Source organism: Eumetopias jubatus, unplaced genomic scaffold (assembly GCF_037043125.1).
Source record: "Eumetopias jubatus isolate StellerSeaLion01/CBP00866 unplaced genomic scaffold, mEumJub1_p1.0 scaffold_13, whole genome shotgun sequence".
NCBI classification, from domain to species: Eukaryota; Metazoa; Chordata; class Mammalia; order Carnivora; family Otariidae; genus Eumetopias; species Eumetopias jubatus.
The window spans coordinates 58,126,462-58,141,543 of NW_028274819.1; the positions used below are offsets into that span (position 1 = coordinate 58,126,462).

General features: G+C 59.9%; 2 protein-coding genes across 6 annotated transcripts in view; both read left to right on the forward strand.

The window, feature by feature from the left end:
• CAPN5 (calpain 5) overlaps nt 1-15,082 on the forward strand; it is a 51,222-nt gene that overhangs the window by 20,873 nt on the left and 15,267 nt on the right. For all 5 annotated transcript variants that reach the window (XM_028116047.2, XM_028116046.2, XM_028116045.2 and 2 more), the window contains one exon: nt 2,451-2,582. In XM_028116047.2, the coding sequence (XP_027971848.1) occupies nt 2,451-2,582 (132 nt within the window). The remainder of the gene's footprint in view (nt 1-2,450; nt 2,583-15,082) is intronic.
• Nucleotides 7,910-10,352, forward strand: OMP (olfactory marker protein). The gene is made up of 2 exons (XM_028116051.1): nt 7,910-7,985; nt 8,263-10,352. The coding sequence occupies exon 2, from the start codon at nt 8,300-8,302 to the stop codon at nt 8,789-8,791; it is 492 nt and encodes a 163-aa protein (XP_027971852.1). The 5' UTR covers nt 7,910-7,985; nt 8,263-8,299; the 3' UTR covers nt 8,792-10,352.

Consider the following 15,082-nt stretch of genomic DNA (forward strand, 5'->3'; position numbering starts at 1 on the left):
GACCTCCCTACCCACTGGCCCTCTCCATGCGTGCTCTGTTGGTGTCACTGCCTCCAGGCAGTCTCCTCTGATTTCTCCCTGGCTTCCTGCTGTCAGTAGCTCTGCTCACATGGAGGGTCCTAGTCAGGCTCTTCCTCTTCAGGGCCTGTGCCCTCAGGCTGGGGACTTCCCTGACTAGCTCTGTGCTCTGTGCCCGGGAGAGATGGAAGGACAATCCCAGGTCTTGAGATCCTGGCCCTAAGGGTAGGTGAGCGTCTGGGCTGCCCCTGACCCCTCGGTCTCATTATTGTGCAGCAGGTACCCCGAAGCTGGGCTGAAGACAGGTGCGGGGGGAGGGGTGTGGAGGGGGAGGAAGCAGGGTGGTTTTGTCTCTCATAAGTCCTAGCCCCCCGCCCCCCCAGGCTGTGGTGCTGACTGCCTGAATTTGGATCTCACTTCCCCTTTTCCTCTGTGGCCCTAGGCAACTGACTTAACCTCTCTGTGCCTTAGTTTCCTCGTCTGTGCCAGAGCCCTGTTCTGGGTGGCAGGGCCAGGCTGGGATGGTCGGACCTGCCCCGCAGGTCAGCCCCGGCGGTCCCTGCTCAGCAGGGTGGAGGAGAGCCCTACTCAGGGAGCCCAGCCGACCTGGGTTCTGTCCCATTGGCTCACTTACTGCCATGTGCCCTTGGGTGTCACTGCCTCCTCCTGGGCCTCGGCATCCTCCTCTGCGGACCACCGGGCAGTCATGTCTCTCCAGCGCCTTGGCCAGGAGGATCTGAAGGGGAGGGGGTACTAGGAGGTCACCTCTGCAGATCCAGGTGATGCCAGGCTGTGACTGCCTCCCCTCCCATCTCAGGTGGGCCTGTGGCTGGGATCCTCCAGGTATGAAGCAGCCCCCACTCCCACCCTGCCTGCAGGGAGGCGGATGCTAAGTCATGGCTCCCTCGGGCTCCAGTGCCGGTCTGCGTGCAGGCCAGAGCCTGGGAGAGAAGATAGGAGGGCGGCAGGGAGGGAGGCGGGCTTCTTCCTGCCCTGCTTCCTGATAGCATGGCTTCTGCGTGTTTCCAGCCTCACTGGGTTCCCGTGACCCGGGGCAATATTACTCAGACCTGGGGCATGCCACAGTCTGTACTATGGGGAAGCCACCCTTGTGGCTTGGCTCTGGGTCACAGCGAAGTCCTGTCTGGAGCTCCAGGACAGGGCCCAGACCGGACTCTGCCCAGTCTCAGGGGGGTTGGGCCTTCAATCTGGCCCTCCCAAACACTGGTTTTCCCAGGCAGAGGTGGCAACAGGAGTCCCAGACGCCTTAGTGAGAACCCGTAGCCCTTTGCCCCATTTTCCCTGTGGAGTGCCCGGCTTCCATAATCCGTGGAGTCCTTACAGAGCCCTGCAGGGAGAATGATCTGCCTCCTTTGCACAGGTGAGGAAAACAGAGGCTGAGAGAGGTTGAGCCACTGGCCCGAAGTTGCACAGCCATAAATGGGTCTTCCTGACTCTGCTACCTTCTGCTGGCTGCCTGTGGTAGGACCTCAGTAGCTCTCTGTGGTGGAGGCAGGCCCAGCTGTGTGTGGGGCATGTTGTTCAACCTCTCTGGGCCTCGGTTTGCTCATCTGTACGATGAGCACAGTGCCCACCTCTCAGGATCATGGTGAGGATGGATCATGGTGCCGGCAGGATGCCAGGCACACAGAAGGCCTGTCTCAGTGTTCACCACCTCCCTCTCAGCTCTGTGGAGTGAAGATGCTTCGGGACACAGGTGGGCACCTGTGTGCCCCAAGCAGAGACCTGGACTGTGAATGGGGAAGGGAACTGCCTTCATATCCAGCCCTGTCCCCGCCTGGCCCATCGGGCCCACACTGGCCACATGAAAGGCCCTCCAGGAGCTCTGCTCGGCCTTGCTTGCTGTGTGTCCTTGACAAGTCACTGCCCTTCTCTGAACCTTCATTCCTTGTCCGGAAACTGGAATAACAACCCCACACTCCTCAGGTGGGTCGAGGGTCCAGTGAGACAGCCTGAGGCTGTGCCGGCACGGGGCCTGGCACGGTCAGCTCCCTGCTTCTCCCCTGCCCTTTACCACTCATTCATTCCCTGAGTTCGCTCTTTGTTTCCACCCTCTTTGTGACTGGGGGCCCGTGAGGGTGGGCTGGTGTGGGCACTGCAGGGTTGCTGCTGCTGGAGGAGGACAGGAACTGACCCTTTGCTGGTTGGGGAAGAGCACAGAGGGCAGGAGGAAGGGGGTGCCCCAGGGCCAGTCCCCCTAAGTCCTTCCACAGCATCTTTTCATCATCGAACCTCTGGTCCTGAAGGGCAGACTTTTTCAGCCAGGGGAAGGGAGAAGGGCATCCCAGGCAGCACCTGAGGGGAGCTGGATTTGGAGAAACCGACCGGCCACACAGGGGGCCCCCAGTCTGCAAGGGGAGGCGGGCAAATCTCCACGCTGACAGTGAGGTCTCCGCTTGGCTTCTCCGCAGGACATATGTGAGGACCCCCGCCTCTTTGTGGACGGCATCAGCTCCCATGACCTGCACCAGGGCCAAGTGGGCAACTGCTGGTTTGTGGCGGCCTGCTCGTCGCTCGCCTCCCGGGAGTCACTGTGGCAGAAGGTGAGGCCTGGGGTGGGGCCCTCGCTGCCGGACAGGGGAGGTGCAGCCTGACTTTATGAAAACCTGTGCGGGGTGGGGTGACACCACGGCTCCCAGCATTGGCTGAGCAGCAGAATTGCTGTCCCCTCACCTGCCGGCTTAGGCTCTCTGGGGCCGGGTGCTGGGAATCTCTGTAGCTCCCGAGGGCATTCTCATGTGTCCCCACCTGAACATTGGGGGCCCACGGTGTCCCTGGAACCACTTGGCAGAATCTGTACCTGTGAAATGTGGAAGCTGCCTGAATCAGGTGCAGTGTGAAGAGCCCACTAACTGGGCTCAGGAGGCCCCCTGCCAGTACCTGCTGTAGAGACTTAGCCAGTCCTTGTCCTTGTCTTGGACTCAGTTTTTTCACTTGTTCAGCGGGAGTAGTCCTGCTGGTTTTGTTTCATGATTTGTGTTTCCAAGTGCTGATGTTTTGGACCAGCGCCAAGGGCTTAGGGTGGAAAGAACTGGCTCCGGTCGTGACACTCCGCCCTCTTGTGGCGGCACTCGGCAGTGCAGCCCTTTAATCCCACACGGAGAGCTCCCTTCCTGGGGAAGCGGGGAGGCTGGGGTAGAGGCTGGGGTAGAGGCTGGCCTGCTGGTCTCTATAGAGTAATCCATCAGGACTGCATGCTGGGTTCCTGTGCTAGCAGATACCAGTCCCCTGCACATCCCTGCCCTTCCTGCCTTTTCCCTGAGGAGCTAGCAGCAGGGCTTACAAGCTCTGGGCATGTCAGCCTTACGGCTTAGGTTGAAGCCTTTGCCTCGCCATTTGGTACCTTTATGATTAGCTCCGTTCACTCATCCAAAAAACCAGGATATGCAGGTAGCTCCCTCTCAGGGAGCTTGTTAGGGTAAAACAAGACACTGTTCTCAAAGGGCCTGTGCGGTGTCGTGCCCAGTGAATGGTGGCTGCATTACCCATGTTTTGATAATTAATATTCATAGGACATAATGGGTATTCCCAGGCAAGCAGGGAGCGCCCGTCAGCCATCAGAGGGAGCTGTGCCCTTAGCTGGGGCTGGGACTGTGTTAGGTGTCCTACTCTCTCATGTCTTCTGAATGGGGGTGTGACCTTTCAAAGCCACCCCAGGGTGGGTATCCCTGGGATCTGGCTCCTGTTGGTCCTGTGGGGACACAGGTGCTGGAGGGCCCTAGCAAAGGTCACTGCTGCAGCCTGTAGATGGGGGGGGGGGTGTAGGATGTCCAAGCTGGAAGGGGCTCAGAGAGCCGCGTGTGGGATCATTTCACTCATGGGCCTCAAGGACCAGAGAGGGTTGGGGCCCAGTGCTGTGCTCTGGGTGCTATTCTCTGTCCTCACCCCCCTGCCTCCAGGTTCCAGGCTCCTTCTCTGGACCCAGAACCAGGTCCCCCGGCCCCTGAGCCCGTCCGCAGCTAAGTGAGGGCTCAGTCTGGGGCTGACGGTGGCACTCAGGGATCCTGTGGGGCTGGCCCTCTGCTTCCCACCCTGCCCTATAATCCCGTTTACCTGTGGTCTCCCTTCTTGAGGTGAGCTCCCCGTGGGCAAAGCTGGCCCAACTATGCCTTCCCACAGAGCCCAGCAGGATCCTGGCCCAGAGAAGGCTCAAGAAAGTTTTGAGAACAGAACCCCTCCCCAAACTGTTGGACCGGGCTGCCGGGCAGCAGCCCCACGGCCGGCCCTCCTACCCTATGCCTCCTGGGGCCTTCAGCGGGGCCAGAGCCTGGCCCACCGTGTCCCCTCCCGGGGAACGGGCTCGCTGATCATTTGTAGGGAGGAGGCTCCGCCTGCTGTGTGTCCTGTGCTGGGCCTGGCCTTCGGCGGTGCCCCGGTCCCCCCTCTAGTGAGTGGAAGAAGGGGCTCAGGACCCGCAGACAGGAGGGCTGTCATTGATGCTGTGGCGGGTCTGTGTTTGTTTGTCTCTGGGCCGAAGCTTCTGCCTGCAGGGTAACAGGGCACCTGGCCTGGCTGGTCTGGAGGCTTCAAGGGCCCGGAGGCTGATCTCCAGGAGCTTGGGTCCCCGGGAGGCTGGAGCAGAGCAAGGTGCTCTTGGCTAATTGCACTCTGCCTCCTGGTGCTTCTGTGGTGACAACTCCTGGGCCCTAGAAGGAGGTAGGGGGCCCTGGGGAGCTTATTACTGTGCCTTACCTCCCTTCCTGTCCCTGTTGACTGGGCCCTGTTTGTTGTCAGCCCTCGCTTTAGGGCCCGTTGCCCTGCAGGGCCTCCCCTGCCCCGGTCCTGTTTTCTCCATGGAACAGGGGTGCTCAGCCTGAGCTGCACCCCCATGCCCCCCAACCACTTCACTCTGGGGATACTGAGCCTCAGAATGCTGGTACACCACGCCCTCAACACGCAATACCCCCCTCCTCCAGGAAGCCACCCCTTTACCTCTTGATGCAGCCTGGGGCCGATGGGCACAGGATTTGAAACCAGCCAGACCTGGGTTGGATGCTGGCTGGGTCCCTTGTTGTTGTGTGACACTGGGCAGGGAAGATTCCTTCTCTGGGCCTTGGTGTAAACCTGACCTTTCTAGTCCCCAGAGTTGTAGGAGGATGAACGGAGCCTGGGGTAGGGGGGGAGTAAGCCTGTGGCATTTAGTGGCAATATACCCGTGTTAAATCCCCTCCCACCCCACCTCTGGGTTCCCACCTGTCCCTTCTACGAGACACCTCTTGGCAGTGGGCCTCCCCCTCCTGTGGGATCCCTGGTAGGGGCATTATGGTCTCCCCACCTCAGCTGTCCACTCTGTGAGGGCAGGACGGTGGACTTCAGGTGACCGGGTTTTGTGGACCAGCAATCAGGATGTGACAGAGGGGTGGAGCATTTGCCATCAGGCCTGGTTCATTCTGGGCGCTCACCTCCCCCGGAGCCCGGTGCAGGCCCTGGCGTGGGGGCAGGCCCGATCCCTGCTCCGAGCCTCAGGTGCCCCTGGCCAGAGGAGGAAAGCTGCGTGGAAGTGAGTGCCTGGCTGTCTGAGAGGGAGTGTTGGGGGGTGGCCGGTCCTGGGGCGCGGCCGGGGGAGGCACATGGTGGCAGGACTCAGTTCCATTTAAAATACTCCCCCGCCCCTGTTATCTGCGCGGCTCATGCCCGTGAGCCCCAGAGTTCATTCGGCCCTGGTAACTGAGCACCAGCTGTGCCCCACACCATTCCAGACACCGGGGCTGAAGATGTGCGTAAGTACTATGTTGCTGAAGGCTTGCTTTAGCCAGAAAGAACCAGTGTTAGGGTTTGCTATGTTTCCTTCTAGACTGTTTCTCCAGTTGGGGTTAAAGAGGCGTTTGTTTTGCTTTTCAGTACACAGTTTTGCAATCACATATGCAAGTTTGGAACCTGCTCTTCTCCTCTGTTCATTCCTATGCCAGGCTTTAGTGGGTCTTCCCAAGGTGTCTGGTGGCCGAGCAGAGAGCTGTGGGTGGCACTGGGCCCAGCCCCACCTGCAGCCTCCTGCCCCCTTCCTCTCCTCCCTTCCCACTCGGGCCTCTCCTGCCCTGCCTGTCTGAGGCCCACGCCCCAGACGCCTTCCACCCTCAGCCTCCTCCTGCAGGTTGGCAGCCAGCCCAGGCTGAGCCCAGGCTCTCCTCAGGGGCGTGCAGCCCTTGGGTCTCCCCATGAGTAGAAACCGAACACCTCCGTCAGCGTCCTGCGGGTCTGGAGATGGGGTGGGCGTTCTCTCTTTCCTCAGTGCTGCTTTCAGAACAAACTCTCCACTTGGAAGCCCCTACAGGCTAATGCTGTTGTTGGCTCCCCACGCCCCACAGCCCTGCCCACCTTGTTGCCAAACCCTGTGGACCATCTCCCACCGGGCACCAGGGGCTTGGCACCTCTAATTTCCCGGCCTTTTCCACCCAAGTGCTGCTGTATCCCAGGGATTACCGCGCCCATGTGGCTGACACCCTGCCCTCATCATCCTGGCCTCAGTTCCTGTTTGCGGCTCCATCAGCCTTTACCGTCATCCGCCTCGGCCTCCTGCCTCCATGGCGGCCACAGCCCACGCCTACATCTGCCCTTCCCGCAGGTGTTCCGCCGAAGGACCAGTCTCGTTGGCCTCACCCTCCAGGCATGTCCCTCATCGTGCACTTCGACACACACCTGCCCCTAAACCTCGTTTTGGCTTCAGTCAGTGTCTGTGTATTCTCCCCATCTGCACGTCTTCCTCTGGTTGTCCTTGGCCTTGGGCCCTATCACATCAGCTCTCTTCTCAGTGCCATTCATTCATTCATCCATTCATCCAACAAGCATCTTCTGAGGGCCTCCTAGGTGGCAAGCTCTGTTCTAGGTGCCAGCTTCACTTAACAGTAATTCCTCAGCTGTGTTGTTCCCTCTCTGCAGCTGCAGAGTGAAAGGTTCTGGGAGGGTCAGGCAGTTAGACATCTCGCATCCTCTCGAATGCCCTTGGGGGATTGCCACCAGCGACCCCCGGACCTCAGAGCTTGAGATATTATCTGCTCACATGTCCTGTCCCCATTGGTGACCCCCTGCTGATCAGGTAGCCAAGATCTCACTGACTGATTTAGCCTCCATCTAGCAGTTACTGTGCTTGTGGTCCACTAGACCCTTCAGATTGTTTTCAGTTGTTACACTTTGGCCTGTGCCTCTGTCCTCTTTTCTGTGTGTGGCGTGTCATGGCAGCTTCCCCTCTCCCCTCCCACGCCCAGATACACTCACATAGTCCAGTTCTTCCATTTACTGGAATATACTAGCCGAGCCGCCTGGTTCTGCCTCAGGCACTGCAGATGCAGACATCTGTCAGATTCTTCCTCAGCCTCAAGTCTCCTGGGGTAAACTGAGGCTTGATGTGGGTGGAATAAGTGCTGGCATTTTAGTGGGAGGAGACCCGGGCGTGTTGAGGCAGGGCCAGCGGGCAGGAGTCCTGCAGGTCAGTGATTCTCACAGGCCCTGGGCCGGCAGCGTCAGCGTCCCCTGGGAGGCTGGTAGAAGTGCAGATGCCCCGGCCGCGTCAGCCCTATTAAATCAGAAGCGCTGGGGGTGGAGCCCAGCGATCGTGCTCTAAGTCCTGCCCTGCAGGGGATTCTGACGAGGTCTAAAGTTTCGGGGGTTTAGGTGAGAGGTGGTGGTGGCCAGGCCCGTCCTGGCAGTGGGGCTGGGCGGGAGGGCTCCCAGGGTCCCTGGGAGGCAGAGCGAAGGCCTTGGCGGTTGAGTGTGCGGGGGTGAGGCTGAGGTGAAGGCGAGGTGGCTGCAGGCTCTGGCTGGGGTGACTGCACATCTCCGATCAGCAGGCTCCCTCGTTCCTTGTCCCCCCTGCTCTCCCACCAGGGGGTCTTCCAGTCTCTCCAGTGAGTGCCTGCTCCCCACCCCCCTCCCCTTCTCACTGCCCGATGCAGCCTCCCTTCTTCACAAACAAGCCTTTCCGGTGGGTCGTCAGGTCGTCAGGTAGTCAGGTAAGTCAGGGTGGTTACCACAGCAGTTGACATCAGCAGCCTGGTCCCCGAGGAGCCCGTAGTCCTCCCTCCCGCGCGCCGTGCCTTCATGACTGCCTCTTGGAGGAGGAGAGAGGAGGCATTGGGGGCCTCCCACCCCCGTTTGAGGACTGGGCAGGGCAAGGAGGGGAGGGGTCGGGGGAGGGCCGAAGGGGAGGCGGGGCATCCTCGGTGCGGGGAGGGGCGGGGGGGGCCCCTCTGGCCCTGGCAGCGAGGCCCCAGCACACCGGGCTCCTAGGCAGCCACGCAAGCAGCAGCGGCGGCAGCACCCGGGCATGGCCGAGGACGGGCCGAAGCAGCCGCAGCTCAGCATGCCCTTGGTCCTGGACCAGGACCTGACCAAGCAGATGCGGCTGCGCGTGGAGAGCCTGAAGCAGCGTGGGGAAAAGCGCCAGGATGGCGAGAAGCTGCTGTGGCCGACCGAGGCCGTGTACCGCCTGGACTTCGTCCGGCAGCAGAAGCTGCAGTTCGAGCGCTGGGACGTGGTGCTGGACAAGCCGGGCAAGGTCACCATCACGGGCACCTCCCAGAACTGGACGCCGGACCTCACCAACCTCATGACGCGCCAGCTGCTGGACCCCGCTGCCATCTTCTGGCGCAGGGAGGACTCGGACACCATGGATTGGAACGAGGCCGATGCCCTGGAGTTCGGGGAGCGCCTGTCGGATCTGGCCAAGATCCGCAAGGTCATGTACTTCCTCATCACCTTCGGCGAGGGCCTGGAGCCCACCGACCTCAAGGCCTCCGTGGTCTTTAACCAGCTCTGAGGGCAGCTCCTGGCTGCCACCCCCTCCCCATGCCTGCCCGCCCCGTCCCCTGCCCGCGCCCCCTTCCCCGAGGCGTGTGTTTGAGGACATTCTTCTAGCTGCTGGCCTGTACTCAGCTTGCCCGGGACCCCCTGAGCCTGTGTCCTTCCTCCTCTCCTTTCCCGGGTGCTGGCGCTCCTGCTCATGGGAGGAAGATGCAGAGGCCCTATAGTCTGGAAGCTGACCCGACTGCTGCTGCTTCTGCTGTAGACCATGGAGGCCCGGTCGGGGCCTAGGGCATCTGCCCTCTCTCTACTTCGTTGTCCGGAGAGCGACTCAGAGAGAACGAGAGAGACAGACAGACACCAAGAAAGAGAGATCCAAAGTGCCAGCCATTGGGCTTCCTTGGGAGACGGAGAGACAGACGACGGAGCAGCCCCCCTGGGGAATCCGCAAGCCTTTGCTGCCCTCCTGGCTGCAGTGCCCTTCGCTGAAGTCCAGAGGTGCACAGTGAGCCTGAGGACCCAGGAAGGTACCGCTCCTGGCCCGGGCCTGGCACAGTCCCATGACGCCTCAGGGGCCTCAGGACTTCAGGCAGCATTGCCGTGGGGGCTGATTTGGGGCAGTGGGGAGTGGCTGACAGGCTCGAGGCTGTGCTTGCCCATTCTTGCTCCTCTGAGAAGGACTCCAGGAGGGAGAAGTGCCAGGGACGAGACAGATGAAAAAGTTACATAGAGATGCATCTGTCTATACCTGTGCATATATGTTGAGAGAGAGCGTGCAATATTCATGTGGTTGTGTTCCAGAGTCTGTACCTGCCCTGCGAGCAAGTCTGATTTTAGATGATCTATTATGTATCGCCCAGCTGGCTCATGGGTGGCCTTTAGCAGGGGATTGGTCAGGATGACCTTGGGGAGGGGGGCCTCCTGAGCTGAGAGCCTTTGAGGTTCATACCGTGAAGCAGGGAACAGCGTAGTGAAGGGGTTTCCCTCTGCCTGGGGGAAGCAGGGTAGAGGGGTCCAGAGCCCTGGAGCTGGAGACATTAGATTGTTTGGGGCCTCAGGTGTCCCTGCTGGGATGTCAGGTTTTTTCCAGGTCCCTGGGCAGGAAAGGCACAGGCCCAGGGGGCACCTCAGGAAGTGCCTGTCTCCAGGCCAGCCCTGTTTCTTTTCTTTGCTGTCAGGAACAGGCCCATGACATTTTCCTCACGAAGCAGAGCCACTGAGGGCCGTGGGGCCCTGCGAACAGACGCACCGAGAGACAGAGGGCGAAAGCCATCCTCAGTGGTTGGGGCTGCTGGGAGGGTGAGCTCCCACTCTGGAGGCATGCAAACAGGAGTGGGGTGTTGGAGTTGGGATTCTTTAGGTGGGGATTGGCTGTGGTCCTTTCTGACTCTCCGCTCTCGGGCCTATTCCTGGCTGGGCTTGCCCACCCATCTTCTCTGTTGACAGCTAGGGGTGTCCAGACTCCTGGAGATGGCTTTGCCCTTCGCCTCTCTGCTTGACCTCCCCCTGCAGCTCGGGGGACCCTCTTGGTGCAGACTGCCTGTACCCACATCCCCCCCATGCACTGTGTGTCCCTAATAAAGCCTCTGTGTCCCCACCTCGTGGTGTGCAGTGTCTCACCGCGAGCCACCCCTGCCCCTTCAGGAGCTCTGACAGCCCTCTCCAGCCCCTCAGAGCCCTGAGCATCCCCTCCCGGGCCCTTCTCCCACATTCCCTTCACCTCCTCCTGCTGCTTTCAGAGATGAGGCCTCGAGCAGTCCAGGGACTGGCCCAAGGTCAGACATCAGGATGGGGTTTAGAACCAGGTCTCCTGACACCCAGCCGGGTACTAACACCCCTGACAGTTTTTCCCCCGTGGCCCCCAGACCAGCCTCTGTCCGGAGCGTGGGGCCATGCTGAGGCCACAGGGAGGTGCCGTCTGGTCCAAGCCATGCACAATCTCCAGTCTTCCCCCGACTTGTAGGGCGGCTGGGCAGTGGGCAGGTGGGACTGGGAGTGGCATGGTTGGGGTGGGGTGGGGTTAGGCCCATGTCCAGGTTTCACTCAGCCTCTGTCACCAGTTTAATGCATGTCCTCAGGCAGCTCCCTGCTGACCAGATAAGACTGATGTCACCACATCACCTTAACATCACCTTAGTGCCGCACTTCGCCCTTTTCTAGAGCTCTTTCCCCTTGTCATCTCTCTGGAGCTCACACAGTTTTTGGACAGAGACGAAGAGGCCCAGAGAGTGAGGCCATCTGCCTGAAGTCACAGAAGGCCTGGAGGGGCCAAAGGAGGGGTATGTGTGTGGACCAGGCTCTGGGTCTGCGGCCCCGTGGGGTGGACAAGGGGCAGTGCCCCACCCCTCCTGAGGGCCCAGGCCTGGGTGAGGCCAGCTTCTTCCCAGTGACCAAGGTCAGGTCCTGCTTCAGGGGCCACACTTGGGGTTTTGCTTGGGAATGACCCTTGCTTTGAAATGCTCCACGAAGCCAGGTCTCCCTTTCCCCGGCCTCCACCCTGAGCCCTACCCGGAGCAGCTGCGGTCGCCTTGTTTCCCTTCCGCAAGCCCTGCCCTTCCAGCCCCGGCCTCCATCCACTCCTGAAGATGCCTTTGGAAGGGGTGGGGGCAACAGAGCCCAGCCCTTCCACCCCTGCGCTCCTCCCTGGCTCAACAGCCGAGACTGGCCGGGGGAGTGCCGGGAGTGGGAAATGAAGACCCATTTTCCATGGAACCCACAAGGAACCATAGAGTGAAGAGACCTATCGTCTCCTGAGCTTCTGCCTCCCACTGAGGCAGTGGGTGCCGTGCTGAGGGGCCCGCCACTGGCCACCGATGTGACCCTAGGCAGCCTCCCTGGGCCTGTTGGCAGGGGCTAATGATGGTGCCTCCTTGTAGGGCCCAGGTGAAGCTTACATGAGTTAGTGTTAGTGAAACACTCAGGGCCTCAGGAGCTGGCACACGGCACCCTCTCTCCATTTGCTCATCGTGATTCTCCCGGTCGCTGTAGACGCATGGTCTTACTTTTCAGTTATTCTGAGAGGAGTGTCCACCGATTTACAGAGCAGCAGCGCAGGGTTCAGAGAGGTGAAGTGAGTTGCCTGAGGTGGCATAGCAGCCCAGTGCTTCTGGGAGCGGGCAGGGTGGGGCGGAGCGACGGGCGGGGGCCCGGCTCTGGTTGGAGAGTGGACGAGAGGGCATGCATTCTCCTCCGCCATGATCACTGGGCTCAGAATGGCCCCGCTGAGGGGATCTTTAGCCCCCACGGTGTAGCTGGGCAGCCCAGCAGGAGGGGGCCTGCCCCAAGCCTGGGGTCCCACGCGGGTCTGAGCATCTGGCTGTGCCCCGTGGACAGGAATCCCCAGGCCCCTGCAGGTGCATCACATCCTCTCTCCGGGTGGTGAGCGACGGGGCTCTGCACTCCCGAGGGCGTGGGGGGCCCAAGCTTCCTGGCCTCTTCCCGTCATGGCATCTGAAACCCAGGAATTTGAGACTCTTGGAATCAGAAGCTGAGAACTGAGGAACTTCAGATACTTGGAACCAGGGACCCTCTAGTTTGGGGACTCACCCACCTGACTTGGGTAACCCCTGCAGCCCTTCAGCCCGCAGCCCTGCTGGCCCTTTTGCAGAAATGCCCCCAGCTGGCCCTCTGGGCTCCTGGGCAGAAATCAGTGAAAAGCTCCTTCCCTGTGCCACACCTGCACACACACTGATACTCACACACGACACCCGTGTGCACATGCACACCCACGTGCACTGACACTCACGCACTTGCACACTCACACGGGCGTGTCCTACTGGCCCAGAGTCCCAGGAGGATTTGAGCCAGGAGCGTTCCAGGCACCAGGGCCCCATGGCGCCCGCATCGCCTGAGCTTTCTGGGCTGATTCTGCAGCGGGTGCTGTCGGGGGGAGGGCCTCCAAATCCCACACAATCCTTGCCTGGCTGCCAGCTCAGCCTAAGTAAGTGTGTCGACCCCTCAGGCCTCTCTTTTTCCATCTGCATGGGGGGCTGTTGTTGAGGTTTCCCCCCAGGAGGGAGGCTGACCAGGTCACCTGAGCCCCCCACCAGCCACAAGGTTTGCAGACTGTTGTGCGGGTGCACGCGCTTGAACTGCGTTCCCCAGCGGGATGACCCCTCACAGGTGCACAGCCCTCCATGGTTAAGGCGGCACCCCGAGGCCCCTGTCCATCCTGGGTCTCCCGGCAGCGCTGGAGTAGGGGTGGCAGATGCCGACGCTGAGCAGCGGCCGGTTGGAAGCTAAGTCCGGGCTATGCAGTGTGGTTGGACACGGGTCCAGGAGTGGCTGCAAGGTCACTGGCCAGACAGGGCCCTGCTGCGGCTGGCACTTGGAGACTTTTCTTCCAGAAAGACTTGTCTGGCTGTGGAGCTGGCCTCCCATGATTGGAGGGTGGGGTGGGGGAGGGTGGGATCTGGGCCTGAGAGTGGGCTCAGCCCCGCCCTCCAGAAGCTCTGCTCAGTGATCAGGGAAAGAGCCTGGGGGAGGGGCTGTCCCGGGGAGCTCCAGACCTGGAGAGCCCAGAAGCTGCTGCTCAGCTCGCCCCTGAGGGACAAGGAAGGGGACGGTACCGGAGAGGGAGCCAGGCGTGCAGATTTGCATGGGGCCCAAGGTGGGAGGCAGCGTTCGGGGGTGAGGCCGAGAGGGTCCGCAGAGCCTCAGGGCAGTGAATGCGGGGCCAGGGAGCTGGGGGCCGTGGGGATGGGCCTTGGCGTTTCAACTGGAGACAACATGGGGGGAGAGAGATGGCTTAATGCACTCCCTTGTACCCCTCCCTCTGCCTCAACAACTGTCAACTCTCGGCCAGACTTGTTTCCTCTTATTCCACCCCCCCCCCCCCACCCTCCAGGCAACGTGTCATTTCATCTGTAAATACTTCTGATGCATTTCTGGAGAATAAGGGGTCATCAAAAGCAAAACAGAAACAAAACTCTGTAACCACAACCCTGTAACACAACTAAAATAATTTCACATTTCACGATAATTCCCTCATTGCATCAAATGCCCAGGAGGAGTTTTGGTTTCCAATTTCTGCTTAAATTTTATTTATACCATTAGTTTCAAATGGAGAGTTCAGCAATTCATCGGTTGCGGATAACACCCGGTGCTCATCACAGCATGTGCCCTCTTTAATGCCCATCACCCAGTTACCCCATCCCCCCACCCACCTCTCCTTCAACCCTCAGTTTGTTTCCTAGAGTTAAGAGTTTCCATTGGTTTTCTCCCTCTCTGATGACTTCCCATTCAGTTTTCTCTCCCTTCCCCTATGATCCTCTGAGCTGTTTCTTATATTCCACATATGAGTGAAACCATATGATAACTGTCTTTCTCTGAATGACTTGTTCACTTAGCATAATACCCTCCAGGTCCATCCACATCGATGCAAATGGTAAAGATTCATCCTTTTTGATGGCTGAGTAATATTCCATTGTATATATATATCACATCTTCTTTATCCATTCACCTGTCGATAGACACCTTGGTTCTTTCCAGTTTGGGTATTGTGGACATTGCTGCTATGAACGTTGGGGTGCTGGTGCCCCTTCGGGTCACTGCATATATTACAAAGCTGAGCTTCGCCCGTCTTTGGCCAGTGGGAGCCTCTTTAGGTTGGTTCTGGAATCCTTTGATGTGGCCCGAAGGTCCTTGGTTGCTGCCTTGATTCCTGGTACGATTGAACGTGGTGTGGGAAGGTTTGAGTTTGTGTGCCTGTGTGAGCACACCTTCCTGGACTGTGTCTTCCTTCTCGCTCAGGACTCTGCTGGTAGTAGAGGGGGTGTGGGATAAGAAGCTGGCCATGCTGGGCCCACCGGCCATGTTGTAGGAGGGGAGACTGAGGCCCACAGGGATTCCCTGACTCAGGATCTCCAGGCCTTAGAGCCTCATTGGCTGCTTTCTGAGCCACAGAGGGCACAGGGCCAAACGCCGGGTTTGGCTAATGATCCCGCTGCCTCCCCAGCAATACATCCCGGCACGCTGTGAGGGCTCCTCTTCCTCCATCCCCAGTCCCCGTGCGGTCCAGAGCTTTCAGAGCAGGAAGGAGTGGAGGAGGGTACGCTGGCCAGGCCAGTGTGCTCAGGTTCAGACTCCCTATCCTTCCGTGCCCTTGGGCAGCTCCTCATTCCTCAGCCTTCCCATCTGTGCAGTGGGGATGATAAGCCACCGTGCATGTGCCCCATTTTTGATACAGCTTTCTGTCCTGAAAGCAAAGTGGGAGGCGATTCTGGGGGCTAGGGCAGAGACTGGCCCGGGAGATTTTCGAAAGGACACAGAATTAACTGACAAGGGACCACCAGGCAGTATTGAATCC

Coding starts and splice junctions, on each gene's coding strand:
- OMP (XM_028116051.1), top strand. CDS start 8,300: ATGGCCGAGGACGGGCCGAAGCAGCCGCAGCTCAGCATGCCCTTGGTC.